General features: G+C 32.6%; 1 protein-coding gene across 1 annotated transcript in view; it reads right to left on the bottom strand.

Annotated features, from left to right (window-relative positions):
- Nucleotides 1-18,950, bottom strand: part of ATRNL1 (attractin like 1) — a gene marked incomplete at both ends in the record, with an annotated part of 464,603 nt that overhangs the window by 337,462 nt on the left and 108,191 nt on the right. Inside the window, 4 exons of the mRNA XM_084245317.1 lie at nt 2,712-2,869; nt 4,696-4,774; nt 5,283-5,377; nt 18,709-18,761. Coding sequence (XP_084101443.1) covers nt 2,712-2,869; nt 4,696-4,774; nt 5,283-5,377; nt 18,709-18,761 — 385 coding nt within the window. The remainder of the gene's footprint in view (nt 1-2,711; nt 2,870-4,695; nt 4,775-5,282; nt 5,378-18,708; nt 18,762-18,950) is intronic.

An 18,950-nucleotide genomic window follows, 5' to 3' on the forward strand; every position in this document is an offset into this window, starting at 1 on the left:
AACAGTTTTGACAATACAACCGTGAAGTTCAAGAACAGGGCCAAGTAATATCTGGCTACTGTGACAATAATGGTTCTGGGGTAGGACACTGATAAAGATAGGTCTGAAGGAGCCTTCTGGCATGCTGGAAACATTCTGCATCTTGATGGAGTCAGCAAGCTTTGTAATTGAGATATACACATTTTACTAAATCCCCATTCTACCAATATAATATTGAAAATATGTATGTATAATGGAAAATGAGGTAGTATCTATGTGTAGACTTTTACAAATAATGATGTATCATATTCTATGTAGCATATTATACTGTTAAAAACTAGGCAAGAACATTGGGGTAGATGTTTGCATTAATGGAAAGAAATGTATCTAACTATTCTAAACACGATAGCAGTGTTCTCACAATGGGCAAAAGTGGAAAAGACAAAGGTGGCCACTGACCTTTCCAGTTCACAAAGTAATTTGAGCTATCTTTTAATATCAGCTTACTAAACCTTAAAACAATCTTTTCTGAGTTTTAAGATCAGAATTTGTCGGCATTCAATATTAAATATTAAAAATGAACAGTTTGAATTTTTTTTAATAATTTTTTTTAAGATTTTATTTATTTATTTATGCAAGCACTGGGTACAGTCACAAGCGCGGGAGGGTGAGAGAATTCACCAGAGCCAGATAAGGGAACGGAACAGGCAGATTAACTGATATACACTGCTGAGGGGAGCAGCGGGCGGCAGGAGAGGTCTGTGCGCCATGTGGGACCCTCGCTGGCGGCCGGGGATCGAACCAGCAATGCAGAGGCTGTGGGCAGCTTCGCAGGCCAGAGCTCAACCACTGCGCCACCGGGGAGGCCCCAGTTTGAAATTTTAAATGCACTGGAGTTAACAAATTTTTAATAAGATTTATTTTTGACATTGTTTATATAAGACAAAAAGTAAATCCTTCCCTAATTGCAAAATTAAAACTTGTCCATGTAGATGTTTACAAGACTCTTTTTTCTAAAACGCTTACCAAAAATTTGAGATAAGACAAAATTAAAGACATAAGACTCTTTAAATGTTAGACATTCCTGGGAAAGGACTAATTATTAAAGAGCAAGAAAATTCATTCCCTTCACCAAATAAAAAAGATCAAGTAATAGAAAAGGAAGAATATAAGTTAAAAATGTTTTAATCTCAAAAAATTAGCCATGGTAAATTTCTAATTGAAAGTTTACTACAGTGCTATGAATACATATTTGTATCTTAATTAATGTTTCTTAAGATAAATGTAATGATTTCAATAAAAGTATAGGAGTCAGGCTCTACCTGTTTTGACAATCACAATTAATTTTTGCATTTATTATTTGGGAGAGTAGAATATTTCATTACACAAATAATGGTTTGGCTTCCAGAACATATTTCTAATATGTTCTCCAAATAAAATCATTTATAGAAAGTTAATTCCCAACCATTAAATACTCATGAGCATTCTCATGTAGTTTGTTTAAAAATAAAATATAATTACAAAACCAAGAAACAAAGGGCATGAAGCAATTAAAACTATGATAATTATATCCATTTGCATTACTACTTAGTAAGTTCTGTTTATAGATAAGCCTTTTGTCACCTTCAATCATAATAAATAAACCAAGTAAAATTGGATCAATATTTCCATATAAGTCTTAGAAAATAAGATGACACACCCAGAACTCTCAAAGTACAATTTTTTTTCAACTATGTGGACAGAAATGATTGTAACAGAAATTTGTACTAATAGTTCTTGAACAGTTATTTCCTTATTTTAAACGTTAAATAAACCTTACAAATAATTTTTCCAGTAAACATAATTTTTTTTAAAAATTCACTCAGTCTTCTCACAAATCACACAGAAATTAAAACAAATAAAACATTTCTAGAGGTAGATAAGTGGATCTTTATTAATTGAAAAGAAGAAGGAAAGATGTATAGTTTTTTTTTTTTAAGATTTTTAAACATTAGGGCCTAGCTCAGGGTTAAGCACAAAGGAACTATTCAAAAAACTAAGATGAATTCAACCAACTCAGTCAGTGATAAAATGCTAAGTGAACAAGTCCCAACATTATAACACACAGGCCTCTGTCTCCTACAAGAAAAAGAACACAGACCTTGACTATTTCAACATAGAAGGAATATCCTAATGTCTCCGCACAATAAAGCTGACGCCCTAGTAGTCTATGACTAAATACAATAAAAATGAAACATAAAGCTTGCAAGTAGCGCAGATAAAGAATTCAATGGTGAGAGGTGATGGACCTTAAGGAACTCTTAAATACTGAGAATCCTACATTTTTATTGAAAGTTAAGATTATGTGTACTATATAATACAGCAAAAATGAGATTACTAAGCATAGCAAATAAGTTCCAGTGGGGTTGTAAGAAAAGGGTATTTACTTAACCCTCAGTTAAAAGTGTACAGTTGCTCAGAAAACCCATACAGTCACATTACTTCAAATTTTCATGCATTTTTCAGAATATAATTTCACTGATAAATAAATTCATGTTGATAATATTATTTATGTGAGATTTTTATGGAGATGTGATCACAGACATTCATGGTCTTCTTTACCAAGGACCAATATGTGTTTTCATATTGTATGAAATATAGATATCTATCTCCATCATCACTTTAAAAAAAAAGGCATTCTTTTTGTAATGAAAATATTCAACAGTCATTATATAAAATATTATTGAACTTACCTGTATTTTAATAGGCCAGGAAAAGTTGCTGACGTAGACATAGAATGTAATGTTAGGATTGCTTCTAAAGTTAAATTTTTCATAGGAAAAACTATCTCTGTATTCCTTTACATTAGTCTTGGAAACTATAGGAGTCTCTTCCCCAGATATTGTTCCAGCTAAAATGTAAATGATAATAACAAATTTAAATAATTCATATCAGGAAACAGAGATCCCTATGAACTTAAAAAATACTATATTTACTTGATGTTTGTAACTTTACTTATAAAAAGATAATCATCAATATAAACTGTTTATAATTAGAATATGAAAGAAAATAAGATTTTCCACACATAATGAAAATAGATTAGTTAAAAATTAATTTTTAAATACCACTGATTAATTGCTTTGTGCTAACCACTGACTTTGAGACTTTACATTCTTTTATAACAATTTTATCCCAGATGTATTTCATCTCTATTTTTCTAATTGAATCCTGGGCCTCAGAAAATTAAAGCACTTGAGGGAACTTACAGCTACAGAATTGTAAACCCCTCTTTTGAACACAGGTACATATGGCTCCAGAAATCAAGTTTTTCCTATTTACTACTTCACAGTCTTTTAAAATAAATCAGGAAATATTTTCACATGTCTCAATCCAATTAAAAATTGGGAAAGAAATCAATTTATTTGTCTTTCCACAGACAGACCCATCACTACTTTCATTCAGTTGGGAGGAGGCTACAATTTAAAACAAGAGCTAAGTGTTCAATTAGTTAAACACAATTTGGGAACCCAATAAATATTTACTGAAATTAACTTAGTGGAACAAAGCATTTCCAATAATTTTACCAAGTCCTCCACCTTAACAAAGAGTAAAAATAATAAGAATTTGTGTTCCACTGAGCAACTGAATTAATTTCTAATCATCTGTTACAAAATTAGCTTGGTTGCTCTTTTTTTAATGCAGGTATCTTGATCCCATCTCCCAAGCTGATACATTTCTGAGATTTGGATCTAGGAATTTCAAGGTTACAAGTGATTCTTACATGCAAAAATCACTTTTACCATGATTATAAAGATTTTATACATTTTGTACACAAATGTTAAAATTCTTGCATTCAGTTTATTCTACAAAAGTAAATTTCAGGTTAACAGTACAAACTATCATGAATTTTTAATAAACAAAAATCACATCACCAAGGATTTTATTATGTGTCTGGTACTATCATAACAAAATGTCTATATATTTGCCTGAAATACTCATTTTTACACAAATATTACAGGTTCAAGAATTGCAAACATCTCTTTGCTCTGGAATTCTATGTTCCCTTAATTCTACATATTAAAATATCACTGTATCTTAATTTTCAGAAATCAGATATTGAGTTCTAAGAATCCAAATATTGTTTTAAATGTATGCAGTGGTCTATCTCTTGGCTATAGAAGATTGAAAACAAAAGCCTTTCCTGAAATATACAGGGAAAAAAATATAAGCATGCTTTTTCATAATCAAACTTAGATTTATAGTTCTTCTTAATTACATATTTTAAAAGTCAACAATTTCAACTTTCAGCTTGAAAGTAGAACTAAGTTGCTAATTTATCAGCATGCACAGAAGACTTTCATTGTTGCATATCAATATTAAGGGTAATAATTAAATTTCTGGCTGTAAAGCAAACAATTGTGGAACAAATAATTAAAATCTGTGTTTTCAGTAGTTTAAAAAAAAACTATCTTAATTAAAATCAGAATGTTTCCTAACAATGGCATTTGTAAAAACTGAGTAGTATAGAATATTTGTTAGCCATCTAATCTTAATTGGAGAAGGTTAAAAGTTAAACAAAATATGAAGATTTATTAACAGTGCTACTTATTATTTTATCTGAAACAGCACACTGTGAAATATAATTTCCTAGATTTTCAATTATTTAAATAGTAAAAGGCCACGTCAGAACATCTTCCACAGGAACAGATGTAAAAGATGACACTAAAACTCTCTTACCTGTTGAACCAACTGACCATGTAATGTTGAGATTAAAGTTGTTTGATGCGTTGATTGAAATATCCAAATTTTTGTTTGACTACCAGGAAAGAAAATATTAAGGTTAAAAAAGTTACACTAGATAGTTATGTTTAATCTCGTTTTTTAAATTGGTTCATGTCATAATTCTCAAACTTCACATATTAAGTCAATATTCAACTGAATAAGTATAGATGTCAACTCTACTTTTTTATTTTAAAAAATATAACAGAAAAGCTCATAGGTAGATTTAAAGTTTTCATTCATATCCTTAATTGTAATTTGGACATCTGTATGTAAGCAGAGGAGTCTGTGTTCAATTATCTTTGCTTAACTATAATTACATCTAAAATGATGTAGGCTTGGTTTAGTCCAAAGTAATTTTACAGCAAGATAGTTTCATAGAAAGACTTCTTGTTAGATGGATATTGTATTATTATAGACACATTTTCTTCATCTTCTTCCTACAGTGTGGTAATTCTAACAGGTAAAATTATAATGAAAGATGATGGAAAAGTTGTATCTATGGGTATTAACATAATAATATTATAAGAACTAAATCATCTTACCTGCTCTGGGTTTGCTATGAAGTTTATGGCAGTATGATGACGATCATCTTCCTGTAACAAGCTGAATGTAAACTGATAGTCAATCAAAAGGCTGTCTGTGGGGGGGAAAAAACACAATCTGATGTGTACTTTAAAAAACTGAACTGAGAACAATAAACCCAGTAACACACTCTGGAAACAATGTTACAACCTCATACCATTTCCTTTAAAAAAAAACTGAGAAAACAAGTTTGCTAAAATTATATCACATATCATTATTGAAAATGAGTATCATTGCTCATTAGTGGTCTATTTAAGACTGGTAAAATATAAGCCATGGTCATCAGACAATAAATAGCAAAATACAGAAATGGAAGACGTTCTAATAATTTAAAAATTTTATTTATTACATCTCTTATCAATATAAAAGTTTTACAAACACTGTAGACCTCTTGAAATCATATAAAAGTGAGAAAATAAAAGTCACCCATACTTTTACAAAGAGCAAAAAAAAGCAGCTAACATTTTGGTGCATTTTATTCCATTTACATTTTTTAACACATTTTTTTAAAACTATTTTTTTAAAGATTTATTTATTTTTATTTATTTATACAAGCACTGGGTACAGTCAGAAGCGCGGGAGGGTGAGAGAATTCACCAGAGCCAGAGCGGGGAGCAGAGCAGGCAGAAGGACCGAAGTACACTGCTGAGGGGAGCAGCGGGCGGCAGGAGAGGTCTGCGCGCCATGTGGGACCCTCCTCCAGTGGCCGGGGAGCAGCCAGGGATCGAACTGGCGCTGCAGAGGCTGCGGGCAGCTTCGCTAACCCAGCGCTCAACCGCTGCACCACCAGGGAGGCCCCATTTACATTTTTGTAGGTAAAAATAGAGGCAGACATTTTGTATCTTACTTTCATAAAATCAAAGTTCATTGGAAACATAGTTAACAATATTTCAGAATATGCTGTAATGCATATCTACTTGTACCTTTCTTATTGTGGTAATTTATGCTTGAATCATTTAAAATTGACTCTGAAAAACATCATTCTACAGAAGTGACTTACTAGCAAGTGATAAAAAGAATTCAGGGGAAATTTATTTTTAATTTTGTCCATGTATAATGCTGACACTGTAGTGTGATGTTTACATGTTTTATGTCGGAGTGCTTTCACATGGTATACAAGAATGTCAAACTGACATATTTATTTAAAAAACTCAAAATATTTTAAATAGAGACATCTTATATCTTTGGATACATACCTTTCATAACATGCCCTTAGTCATTAAACAGTATTAAAATAAAAGACAAAAATAGGAATAGTATCACTGGATTTATTGTTAAAACTAATTTTTCACATTTATTACTATATACTTTACAGGCTGCACCATATATATTTCTTGAATAATTCAGCATAAGGCAACTTTTTTTTTAATTTATAGTAATACGTGATCATGAGAATTATACAATCCATCTTACTCAGATTTTCATATGACTGCCAAGAAAATGCAGAGGCAGATTCAATGGGCCAGTGTTTATTTTAGGCAGTGGAGATAAAAACAACAAAAATCTAGTGCACTCATGAACCTTATATTCTATTTAATGGATACTGAAAATTAATAATTTAAGTATATAGAATAAGAAATGGTAAAAAGTGTTTTAGAGAAGAATACCAGTGGAGAGAAATTGCTCTTGCAGAAGTATACTTGCAATTTTGATAAGGAACATTTAATAATCACAGAGAGTAAGAGAATGCATAGAATACTAGAGAAAATGTAACTCAAGCAAAGGAAACAAATATAAAACCTTAAAGTAAGAATAAGACGTAACTGTGATTCTGGTAAAGAGACTGTGGCAAGAATGCAGGCAAGAGATGATGGTGGCCGGTATAACATGGGGGTAGTATAAAAGGAATAACATGAGACAACAACAAAATATTAAGGGAGGAATCAAAGGACAGAATATTCATAGTCAAAGCTGATGAATGAACATCAGCACAAAAAGGACTATTTTAAATGGAGAATGCTTGATACAACTTTTATGGTAACCACAAATCAAAAATCTTGAGACATTTAGAAGAAATGAAAAAGCTGAGAGAACCACCAGAGGAAACTGAAATGATAGTAAAAGAAACAACAGAAAGATATAAAACAACCAAAAGCAAAAGGTCCAACTGCAGTAAACAAGCCTCATGCGTTAATAATCACCCTAAATGTGAATGATCTGAATTCACAACTAAAAAGACACAGATTCACAGACTGGACCAAAAATCCAGGACTCATTAATAGTATGCACACAAGAATCTCACTTCAGATCTCAAGATAAACACAGACTTAAAGTGAAAGACTGGGCAAAATTCATCAAGAAGATAAAATACACTGAGCTTCCCTGGTGGCCTACGGGTTAGGTCTCAGCACTAGCACAGCTGCGGCCTGAGTTTGATCCTAGGCCAGAGAGCTGACCCACACAGCACAGCAGACCTCTCCTGCCTCACCTGCTGCTCCCCTCAGCAGTGTATATCAATACATCTGCCTGTTCTGCTCCCCACTCTGTCTCTGGTGATTCCTCTCACCATCCACACCTCTGGCCTAAACCCCAATTCTTCTATGCAAAAATAAATAACTCTTTAAGAAATAATACTAGCACGAAAAGATTTATGCACTCCACTCCTTATGTTCATGACGGCATTATTCACAAGTCAAGTCATGGAACCAATATATATATAAATGGCTGTCGACGGACAACCGTATAAACTGTGGACTACATAGTCAATGGAATACTACCCACTACCAAGAAAGATGAAGCAGTGCCTTTTGGACAACATGGGTGGATACTGAGGTGATTATGCTAGGTAAAAGAAGTCGAAAATTAAAAGACAGCAGCCAAAAGTTTTCAAAACATAAATAACCAAAGAAAACCAAGTAGCAAAATGCAATAATTACTAGATTGAAAAATACAACGGCTACAAGAAGGGCTGGGAGGGAGACAAGGGAGGAGAGGACCCCAGGGAGGGATGATGACAAGGTGTTGGCACGAGAGCTCTGGTGGAGAGTGAGTGAGGCATGTGCAGTACAGAGGCATGAAATCAAGCTACCCAAATTCGATAACAAGGCAATCTGCTGGCAAATCAATAACATTTGGGGAGGGGGAAAGTATGTAAACCAAAAAAATAATAATAATAATAATAATTAGGACCTCAGTTTTGAAGATGGTGAATTACTGGATTTCTAAGTGCTATGCTGAGTCGAGTTCAGGAACATGTCTAGTAGACAGCAGTTTGTAAATTTTCAGTATTTAAAATGGGATTTAAAGCCTGAAGCTGAGAAATCAGCAGTTACAAGTAGAGAAGTCAACAGGATGAGCCCTGAATCATACCAATGTTAAATAATCAGATCCTCAAGAGAAGCAAACAGAAGAAATTAAGAGGAACAGCCTATGAGATCGGAGTCAAACCAGAATTTAATGTCTTGGGAGCCAAGTAAACATTGCGCTAGATAAAGAGGGTTGCGATCACTTTGGTTCAATGCAGATGGTTCAGAAATAGGGCTGCAATTTTGAGAAAAGACAATTATGTTTTCAGATGAAGGAAAAATACCAGGTAGGAAAAGTAAACATGAAATAGGTGAAGGGAGCCAAAATGCACACACTTCCAGCATAAAGTAAGTCAGGGAGATGTAATGTTCAGCATAGTGACTGAGTTAATAATACTATAATATTTGAAAAATTTTAACAGAACATTTAGAATGTTCTCATTACAGAAAAAATTTGAAACTATGGTGACAGGTGTTAATTAGACTTACAGTGGTGAGCATTTTGCGTATACATAGTATTAAATCATTACGCTGTACATTTCAAACTAATAGGATGTTTCATATTAATTATAGCTCATTTTTAAAAGTTTGCATAATTATAGTCACTTGTTTCAAGTTTGACACTAAGCATTGAGAAATCAGAACAGCTCACCTTTAGGAGCTGAGGACAGGTGACCCAAGACACCTTTGCAGTTCCGGGCAGAAGCTGCAGTACCCCTGATCTGCAGAAATTCTGCTACCATAAAGGACTCTAGCCCTCTGCCGCTACCATGTCCCATCAAATTCAAGCTTGATATCTCTATTCTTACTCATCAGATTTGGAAGCACTGGATCAGCACATTGGACACTTTCTCTCTAGAAATGCTCAGTCCTAATGTCAATGGAGCTAAAATAGTAATCCTGAATCCTGGAGCAAAATGTGGAAGAATATTACTCAGTTCATGTAAATATTTAAAAATGTGGATTATTATAAATTGGGAGAAAAGTTTAGACTTCTATATAAAATGTTTCCTTTTGAAGCTAATTAAAGTTTTCCAGAAGTCAACTATGCAATTTTCCACTTTTGGAGAATATTTCCTCCTCAATATAAAAAATCACATTGGTGTATTTTTAGGAGGCTGTGAGAGAATAATTACCTAGCACTTAAAACATGTACCTTCGTGTTGAAATTTGCTCTGAACTTCTTAGTTGAATAAGATATGATAGGAAACATTAACATTTAAAAATGTTTCAAGTTTATGCAAATGTGCATAACTTTAAAATAAGTTTTTGTACTGCTTTTATGGACAACTTTACAGTAGCATATAAAGAAAGTCATGCTGACTATAAATCTATTCAAATAATTTAGTGTCTCTTCTCCTACTCTCCCAGGGCTACCTCGAACCAGGGGTTAAATTTCAACAGGTAGTGGCAGATGTTTTTTATGCAGTTCAGTCAGTACTGGACTAGCAGTGATGAAGCAGAGCAGTAGCTGCTACTGAGAGTACAAAGGGGTAATAACAAATACACAAAATTAAAATCATGAGTAAAATACAGAGATTCGGCAAATAAGACAGCAACAAAAACTTTTGACATGTAAAAAACATTCGAAGAGGTCAGGTACTTCACCTAATTAATGTCTCATTGGAAAGGGATGACTAAGAAATTATACATAGAAAAAGATATTTTGAAAGAAAACTTGCAGAAAGTTTCTGAGAACAGTATATATTTCTGGTAATGAATGTACACGATAAACGTGTTTGACTCTTCACAAAAGCTACATGAAATAATGTATTTCTAAGAAAATATTAACCAGTGATAAAAATCATCAAAGGGCATACTGGAAATATCTATACATCTGAGGTCCAAGAAAGCAAAGGAGCCAGAATCACAAATGAAACTGATCTCAATTTTTGTATATCAATGGCACCATTCATACAAACTTCAGCTCCTGTAGGAATCAGATTAATTACTATATAATTTTAAAACAGTTTCAGAAACCTTTTATTTGGATAATCTGAGAAAGGAACTGTGGTCAAATGGTTTGCTTTTTTACCACATTGATGTTTCAGTTAACACTGGATTTCATTTCTGATTTAATGTTATCCATAGCATTTAAGGAGATGTTGACTATAATCTCCCACTTATCAACTAGGTTAATTTATAACGTAATTAACCTTAGTTAAGCTCGATGCTGCTAGGAACAAAACTTCCTGTCTCATAGGCATGCTCTGTGGGGTCAACATAATTGTGTGACTGAGTCTTCAGCTTAGAGAAGTCTGACTCATGAAATAAAGACATTTAATAAATGTTTTTTTTCACTTTTCTTATTTACTAATGAATGGTTCTGAATGAATTCTAAAAGATTCCAAAAGTAAAACAGATTCTCCTATTTACATATACAGTTTATATATATGTATGTATATGTATATATTCCCCTGTTTATTTAATTACATATTTGCTCATAATACAAGTTCATGATCATATATTTAGCTATCTTGAGGAATCTGAAAAGGATGTATACGCAGACTAACAGTATCAAAAATCCAAATATAATTTAAACCATGTGTATGGATACAAACATGTATTTGTCAACTTAGACAATTGTTTATTAAATGATAACATTTATGTGACTCTAAGTTCAAGTATATTCACAGTCTCCATGTGTCATAATCACACTTAATATGTAGTTCCGGGAATATGCCTCAGAAAATGAACTAAATTGGTCTCTTTCATGATTGACTGCCCTCACCTAGCTATTCAACACACTGCAGAGACAAATTATTTTAAAAGTAAAATTTAACATTTTGTTCTCCTCTTAACATCCTTCAATCACTTTCTAGTTTTCTTTATGCTAAATCCTTACATGTTATATTAAACACTGCATGGTTTAGACCCTACAGATCTCATGAACCTCTTTCTCTTGCCTCACTTTACCAGATGTTATATATTTCAGTGTTAGTATCTTAAATACCATACTTTCCAGTCTCACAGGAGGTGCATACTACTCCCTCTGGTCCTACTTATGCTCATCCTCACACCATCACCACTCACCAACATCAGATTTCAATTATCTCGTCACTTATCTACTCCTACTCCTTGTATCACAAATTAGGTCAGGCTTAGAATATAGTCCCAAAGCATCTCTAATTCTTATTCTGAGTTCTTAAGACAATTATACCTAGCTAACTGTGTAACAGGTTTAATATCTATTTCCCCTACTAATTTATAAGCTTCAATGGAGCAGAACCTGTTCTTTTTCACTGTAAAATCCTCAGAGTCCAACAAAGCAGGTAGTCAATAAATACATGCTGAATGAATAAACAAACACGAGAAAATTTCAATAACTGACAGTCTCCAAGCTTTAATGGTGTAACTCTTCAGTAAGTGAATTAAAGAGAAAAAAAAGTCACATTTGTGAATATTGAATAAATTAATTATATACTACACATAATAAATATTCAATAAACACTAGCTTTCTTTTTGCTAGTTTAACAGTATTACCCATGCTTGAAATTATTTTTTAAGATTTATTTTATTTATTTATGCATACAAGAACTGGGTATGCAGGCCAGAGGTGCAGGAAGTAAGAGGATTGACCAGAGACAGAGTGGGGAGCAGAACAGGCAGATCTACTGAAATACACTGCTAAGGGAAGCAATAGGTGAGACAGAAGAGGTCTGCTGCACCATGTGGATCAGCTCCCTTGCCAGGGATCAAACTCAGGCTACATTAGTGGTGATAACATCATAGCACTGAGACTTAACCCCTATGCTACCAGGGAGGCGCCCCATGCTGAAATTATTAATTAAACATATCTACTGAGCTTGGAACTTTAAGAATAACCCCAAAGATAAAATCTGTTGCAGAAATTTTGCAAGTTGAAGACCAGCTAGATATAACATCACATAAAAAGCACAGAACCTTTGTATTTACCCATATTCTGGAAATAACTGTTTGCCCTCTGATATATACTTGATATTCAGTGGGAATGCCATTCATCACCAATGAATAAGAGGGAGCAAGGAAGATGACCACCTCCACCTATACACCAAACATTCTAATTCAGTGGTTTCCATGTCAAGTCATGACCCTCTTCACATTATCTCCAAATAGCTAAACTTCCCATTGTTCTGCAATGACATATAGGATTTTGCTTACATTTTATTTGAAGTAAATGTTCCACAGGATAAGTAGGGGGAAAAAAACAACTTATTTTAATTAATGGCTGATGTTTAGAATTTTCTCATTGAAGAATTGTGCCACTTTATATAACCTGTAATATGATGTCCAAGCCCTTTGGGGCAAACACCCCATCCATAACAGACCTGCCCATGCAAATATAATTACCTATTTATTGAAAAATGTATATTTTCATTATATATTTATTATCATTATATATTTTCTAAAAGCCTGTTAGAATCCACGCTCATTTATACCATATGGGTTCCAACAAGACAAGGCCCCAGTTTCACAGACTTTCATTCTAGTGGGTAAAGAAAAACCACATTCAAGTAAACAAATGAAAAAAAGTAACTTAAATACACTGTATAAGTGCTAGAGTAAGAAAAACAGATCATTGTGACACCAAGGGGAACCCATGTTAGGTAAGAGTAAAATATGAACTAGAGAAAGAGCATTTAAGGTAGAAAATAATAAATGTAAAAGCAGGGTAAGTCATTAAGGACTTTATAAAAAGAAAATAACAAATTCCCAAATGTTCAGTAATCAAATTCTACACTCTATTATACTCATGGATTATATGCCACTATGGGAACAGTTTAGTTAGAGTAACATTATGTCTGAATATCAGGTGAGAATTTCTCACTATTCTTCCTGTTCATCATTGTACTGAACAGTCTAAAAGTGTATTACTTAAAATGAATTTTAAAGTAATTTATTCTAATCAAGTCCTTAAAAAAAAACTGCACTGAATGAAATCCTAATTAGAATTGCATAGAATTTATAAATCACTTTTGGGATGAATGATATTTTCATATGAAGACTTGACATTTGGGAAAATGGCATGAATTTTTAATTTTTTAGATTATCTTATTATTTCCTTCAACATGATATTCTTCACACATTAAAAAACTCTCAAATCAAATATATAGCTATTTTTATTCTTTTTAAAATTATTTTCAATTGAAAATAACATTGCTTTACATCACCATATATGATGCAGAAATATAGGCTCACACCTCTTCAGATGTATGTTAGAACACCACACCTACCACTCACAAGTCCTCCACCACAGTCCAGGGTCCTCTTTGCTTCCATACCCTCTCCTGTCTACTCCCCTACAGGCAGATTGCTAAGGGTTGTTTGGTTTGGTTCTTTTGTTTTATTTATATTTCACATGAGAGTGAAATAATCTGGTATTCCTCTTTCTCTTTCTAACTTATTTTGCTTAACACAGTCCTCTCCAATTCTACCCACGTAGTCACAAATGACGAAATTTCATATTGCTTTTATAGCTGAAGAGTATTTCATTTCATCTTTTTAATCTACTTGATCTGTCACTGGTTACTTTGGTTGTTTCCATAAATTGGCTATAGTAAAAAGTGCTGGCAATGAGCACAGGAATGCCTCCATCCCATCAAATTAGTGTTTTTGTAGTTGTTAAGAGTTTGGGTTACAGGACCGGGATTGAATCTGGCTTTGCTATTTCCTACCTGAGTGATCTTACACAAATTAATTAAACTTTCTCTGCCTCTGATCCCTCAAATACAGAATTGGAATAATAAGAATACCTCTCTGACTTGAGGACTGGATAAATGAATAAACATTAAAAGCTTAGAATACCATGGCATAGTAGGTGCTCAATAAAGATTAACTAGTATTATTATTTCAAAATTAGGCAGTTATATTCTAGTTAGATTAAAAACTACGTATTATTTAATAAATGATACTGAATAATGAATTGTACACATCAGGAAAAAATTGTTCACAATGAGGACGTTGTACATGTTACAACCTGTTTATATAAAGTCAGTCTCAGAACACGACTTAGCTAGAAATCAGGTGTGCAATGGCTTCATTAGTCCATGCAGCATATTTACACAAGTAAGGAATGATTAAACCTTGTTCAAGGCAAACAAGCCACACCAGGTTACAGGCTTAGTGAGAAATGTAAATCGGTTGTCAGCCCCATGCTTGCTCACAGCAGGGCACCGCTGCACGGGGGCACAGTCTGCACAATTACACCTGGGTGCCCTTGAGGAAGATTTTCAGATGTTCTATTCTTCCTTAAACTTATTGTTTTATTCAATTATTTCTACAGTGAGTCGACATTATGTAACCAGAATAAAATGTTTTTATTATAAAAGTCAAATTCTTCATCTGGATTAATTCAATAGAATTTTTTTTCCTCTTACCTATTTTAATTTTCTCATAATTGTGCTATAGTATCCTTCATCTTTGGAAAATGCTAAAATATTAAATAATTCTTAAATGAACATCTAAAAGTAAGCTTCAGGAAACAATAAAAACACTGATAAATCAAAAAATAAGGTAAAAATGCAAAATACATGACTTATTTATGTTTTGTCAGATAACTCTCAGTCCCTCATGTCTTCAGTCTGTGAATTATAAGAATTTAGAGTTTCTGTGTTCATCAAGGTCACTCCTGCTCTAACTGCGGATGGACCAGCCAGATCTTATTTAATAGCTCTTTATCTTCAATAGTTTAAAAGTCATATAAAACATGAACTAACAAAATACAATGGCTTATCTTAAAACAGGATAATAAGTTTATTCCATTTTAAATGGATCACAAAATAATTCCACTAAGTATAAAGTTAATTTTAATTTTGATTACTTTCACTGTTTTTGCATAACGTAGTATCTTAAATAATTAAATTTTGATGAAAGTAAAAGCAATTGCTATTTAACATTTATTGAAAATGCTATCTATCAAAGAAAAAATCAAATCCAATAAAAATTATGCTTATAAACATCTGTAAGTCTAAAACATAAACATTAAATATATTAATAATGATTAAGGACTTTACAGTGAGATGAATGGATAAATATTTCATTTTTTATAATGTAAACTAACATGATATGTGATGAATGGTAAAGGTAGGCACAGAATACAAAAAGTAGAAATTAAATTATATACTCTCAAAAGAGGAAGTGTATTATCATCACAAAATTTCATCTTGACCGCTAAGTAGCAATAGAAAAAAAATCAAAAGAAAACTACTTTTTATAGAGTGAAAGGTAAAATAAGCCAAAATATTTTAATTTTTCTACTATATTGGTGATGTTACTTGGAAATGTATTAAAATGTGATAATTAGCAGTTTGGATAGTACATTGCTTAAAATAAATCATGGAGAAATAGCACAAAATAGATGACAGCAGAAAGTGACATTCTACTCACTGAAATGCAGTATCTAAAAAGCACTTTTGTAGCCCAGGATTCCATTTTATGTTCAAGGTTTTCTTCATTACAAAATGTTATTCTTACTAAAAAAAAGTATTTAAGGACAAAAGGAAAGCACACTACTTTGTGAGTACTCCTATTTATATTTGCTGAGAATAAATTGAGCAATTCAATATTTACAAGGGTTAAAGAAATTAGGAATCATTGCTATCACCTTTTTTTCCTATGGAGCATGACAGTTTTCATATACATTTGGCTTTTTGTTTCAAACTGAAATTTGAAGCACTACCAAGACTGTATAGAGGACACAAGTGCTGGTATATTACTTTCAATTAAGTGAACACCACATTGTGCTCAATTGCTTTAAGTTACAGTGCAGACCTGCATTTCAAATTTCACTCTAATCTTTAAAATCAAAATAGTTTCCTATTACAAGAACTACTGACCTTTTTTCCCTTTTTTTAAACACTATTTCTTTCTAACATGCTGAAGTTCTTCCTCTCATAAGAAAGGACAAGACTGCCATCTAGCGTTGTGTGGCTGTTCCTCTAACATCTTTTAAAGGAGTCATCCTGTGGAACTGAAGATGAGCTGTTAAATGTGGTAAGCACTCTTCACCTGTGGCTACTGAGTACTGAAATGCTACTGATTTAACAACCTAGAGAAAAAGTCATTAATCATGAAATCCTGTAGTATGCTGATATGAACAGGAATTTTCTTGACTTGATACAGGAAATATTTAATAAATATTTAATAAATTAAATATTAATAAATTAAATATTTAATAAATTAAAGCAAACGATGGTGAGGTCTACTATCATCGTTTTGACTTCACACTGAATCAGAAATCCCAACAATCTCAAGAACAAGAGACTTGGAATAAGAGGAATCAACCTACCCTTACTTACATATAATATAATTAACTGCATTTAAAAATAAACAAATCTATAAACAATTAGGGCTAATAACTGAGTTCACTGAACTTGAAAAATATTGGATCAATGTTTTGATGTAAGTTTTAATTTTACATACCAAACAAATATAACTTAAATTTAGAAGAGCAACAAAAATATTAGGAAATAGTATATATTTTACGCATGTAACAATACATGTTCAAGATATGAACACGTGAAATCAAACTCAGCATTAATAGTCGTAAGAGAAATGCAAATTAAAACCACCAGATATTTCCACACTCTACTATCTACAAAATTCTATGATGGCTATAATCAAAAGACAGACAGTGTGAAGTGTGAATGAAGATGTGGTAAACCTGAAATATGGTAGACCCATGGTGTAAAATCATTTGGCAATTTGAAAGAAGTTAAATATAAGCTTATCACATTAGCTGGCAATTCCATTTCTAGGAATCCATAGCAAAAAATGAAGACATATAGGGACCTCTCTTGTGGCGCAAGGGGTTAAGATGCAACCTATGAAGCTGTCCACAGCTGCTGCAGCCGGAGTTTGACCCCCGGACGCCCGTGAGCTACCCACGTGGCACAGGAGACCTCTCCTGACTTGCCCACTGCTTCCCTCAGCAGTGTATTTCAGTCAATCTGCCTGTTCTGTTCCCCACTCTGCCTCTGGTGAATCCTCTCACCCCCCACACCTCTGGCCTGTACCCCAGCTCTTATATGCATAAATAAATCTTTAAAAAAAAAAGAAATGTTCATTATCAGCATTTTCCACTGTAGTCAAAGCCTAGAAATAACCCCAATGTCCACCAACTGGTGAGTGAACAAAAACAGTGGTAACATATATAATATATTGTATATTGTATATATACAAACACTCATTCCTCATAAAAAGAATGAGCAAAACAAAATAGGGGAAATTTCTTCAACCTCATACAGGCATCTAGGAAAAACCTACATCACACTTAATGGTGAAAAACTGACCTCTGTCTAAATTTAAAACTTTAAAAAAAAAAAACCAATCTTAAGAATGAAAAGACAAGCCACAAACCAGAAAAAAATTCTGCAAATTATGTATCAGAAAAAGTATTTGTATCTTTAATACTTAAAGTACCCTGAAAACTCAATCTTAAAAAAAACAATGTAATAAAACCTGGGTAACATTTAAACATACTTCATGAAATAAAATAGGCATATGACAAATAATCACATGAAAAGATGTTTAAAGTCAACAGTCACTAGGGAGATGCAAATAAAATGAGAATGATCTACCTTTATATACCTATAAATGGCTAAAAGTAAAAAAGACTAATCAAACAAAGTATTGAGAGATGCCAACGTACTAAAACTCTCAGAGTGCTGGTGACAGTCTAAAACTAATATAGTATTGAAATAGCCTCAGTATTTCTTAAAAACTTACACATCTAAAATGTGATCATTCACTAATAAAGAATTTTTCAGTACAAAATCATTACATAGTTTTAGTAATGACCAAAATTGTCGCCTGCAAAAATCTATCACAAAATGCTATTTCTTCAAAATTTATAATGAAAAATCTGCAGTAAAATCTAGTTGAAATTTCTCAAGTTCTAGATTTTGTCCCAAGTTCAGAATAAGATATACTGTGATTTCAAAACTCTTCAGAGTAGGAAAAAAATGCACCAAATACAATTAAGAGAACACAGCAAAAGGCAGTGCCTTCCTGAGCAATATATAATGAGCTGTATTATAAAATGAATAGAAACAATGACATGCTGCCTATATCAGTTATTCAAGATGACTTTTATTATATGCCAAATCACTTGAAACTAATAATAGAAACCAAATTTTTAAAAAGTAAAAATACCAATGCTTACAATAACATGTTCCTCTAAGTGGATTGCCAACATAGCGATTTTCAGAGTCACATCTGTAGAAATACAAAAAACTCGTTTACTCAAACAGAATTGTAATGTCTCTTGGTTTTCTTCATGAAAAAAGGTAAACTTTATGTTAAAATATCTTAAAGCTTATATCATTAATTGAAGTTTTAAAAATAAGTCTCCAAAAGAATTAATGGTAAAAGCTTATATATGAGCCTAAGGGAAGAGAAGAAACG

The sequence above is a fragment of the Talpa europaea genome, assembly GCF_964194135.1.
Source record: "Talpa europaea genome assembly, chromosome: 10".
NCBI classification, from domain to species: Eukaryota; Metazoa; Chordata; class Mammalia; order Eulipotyphla; family Talpidae; genus Talpa; species Talpa europaea.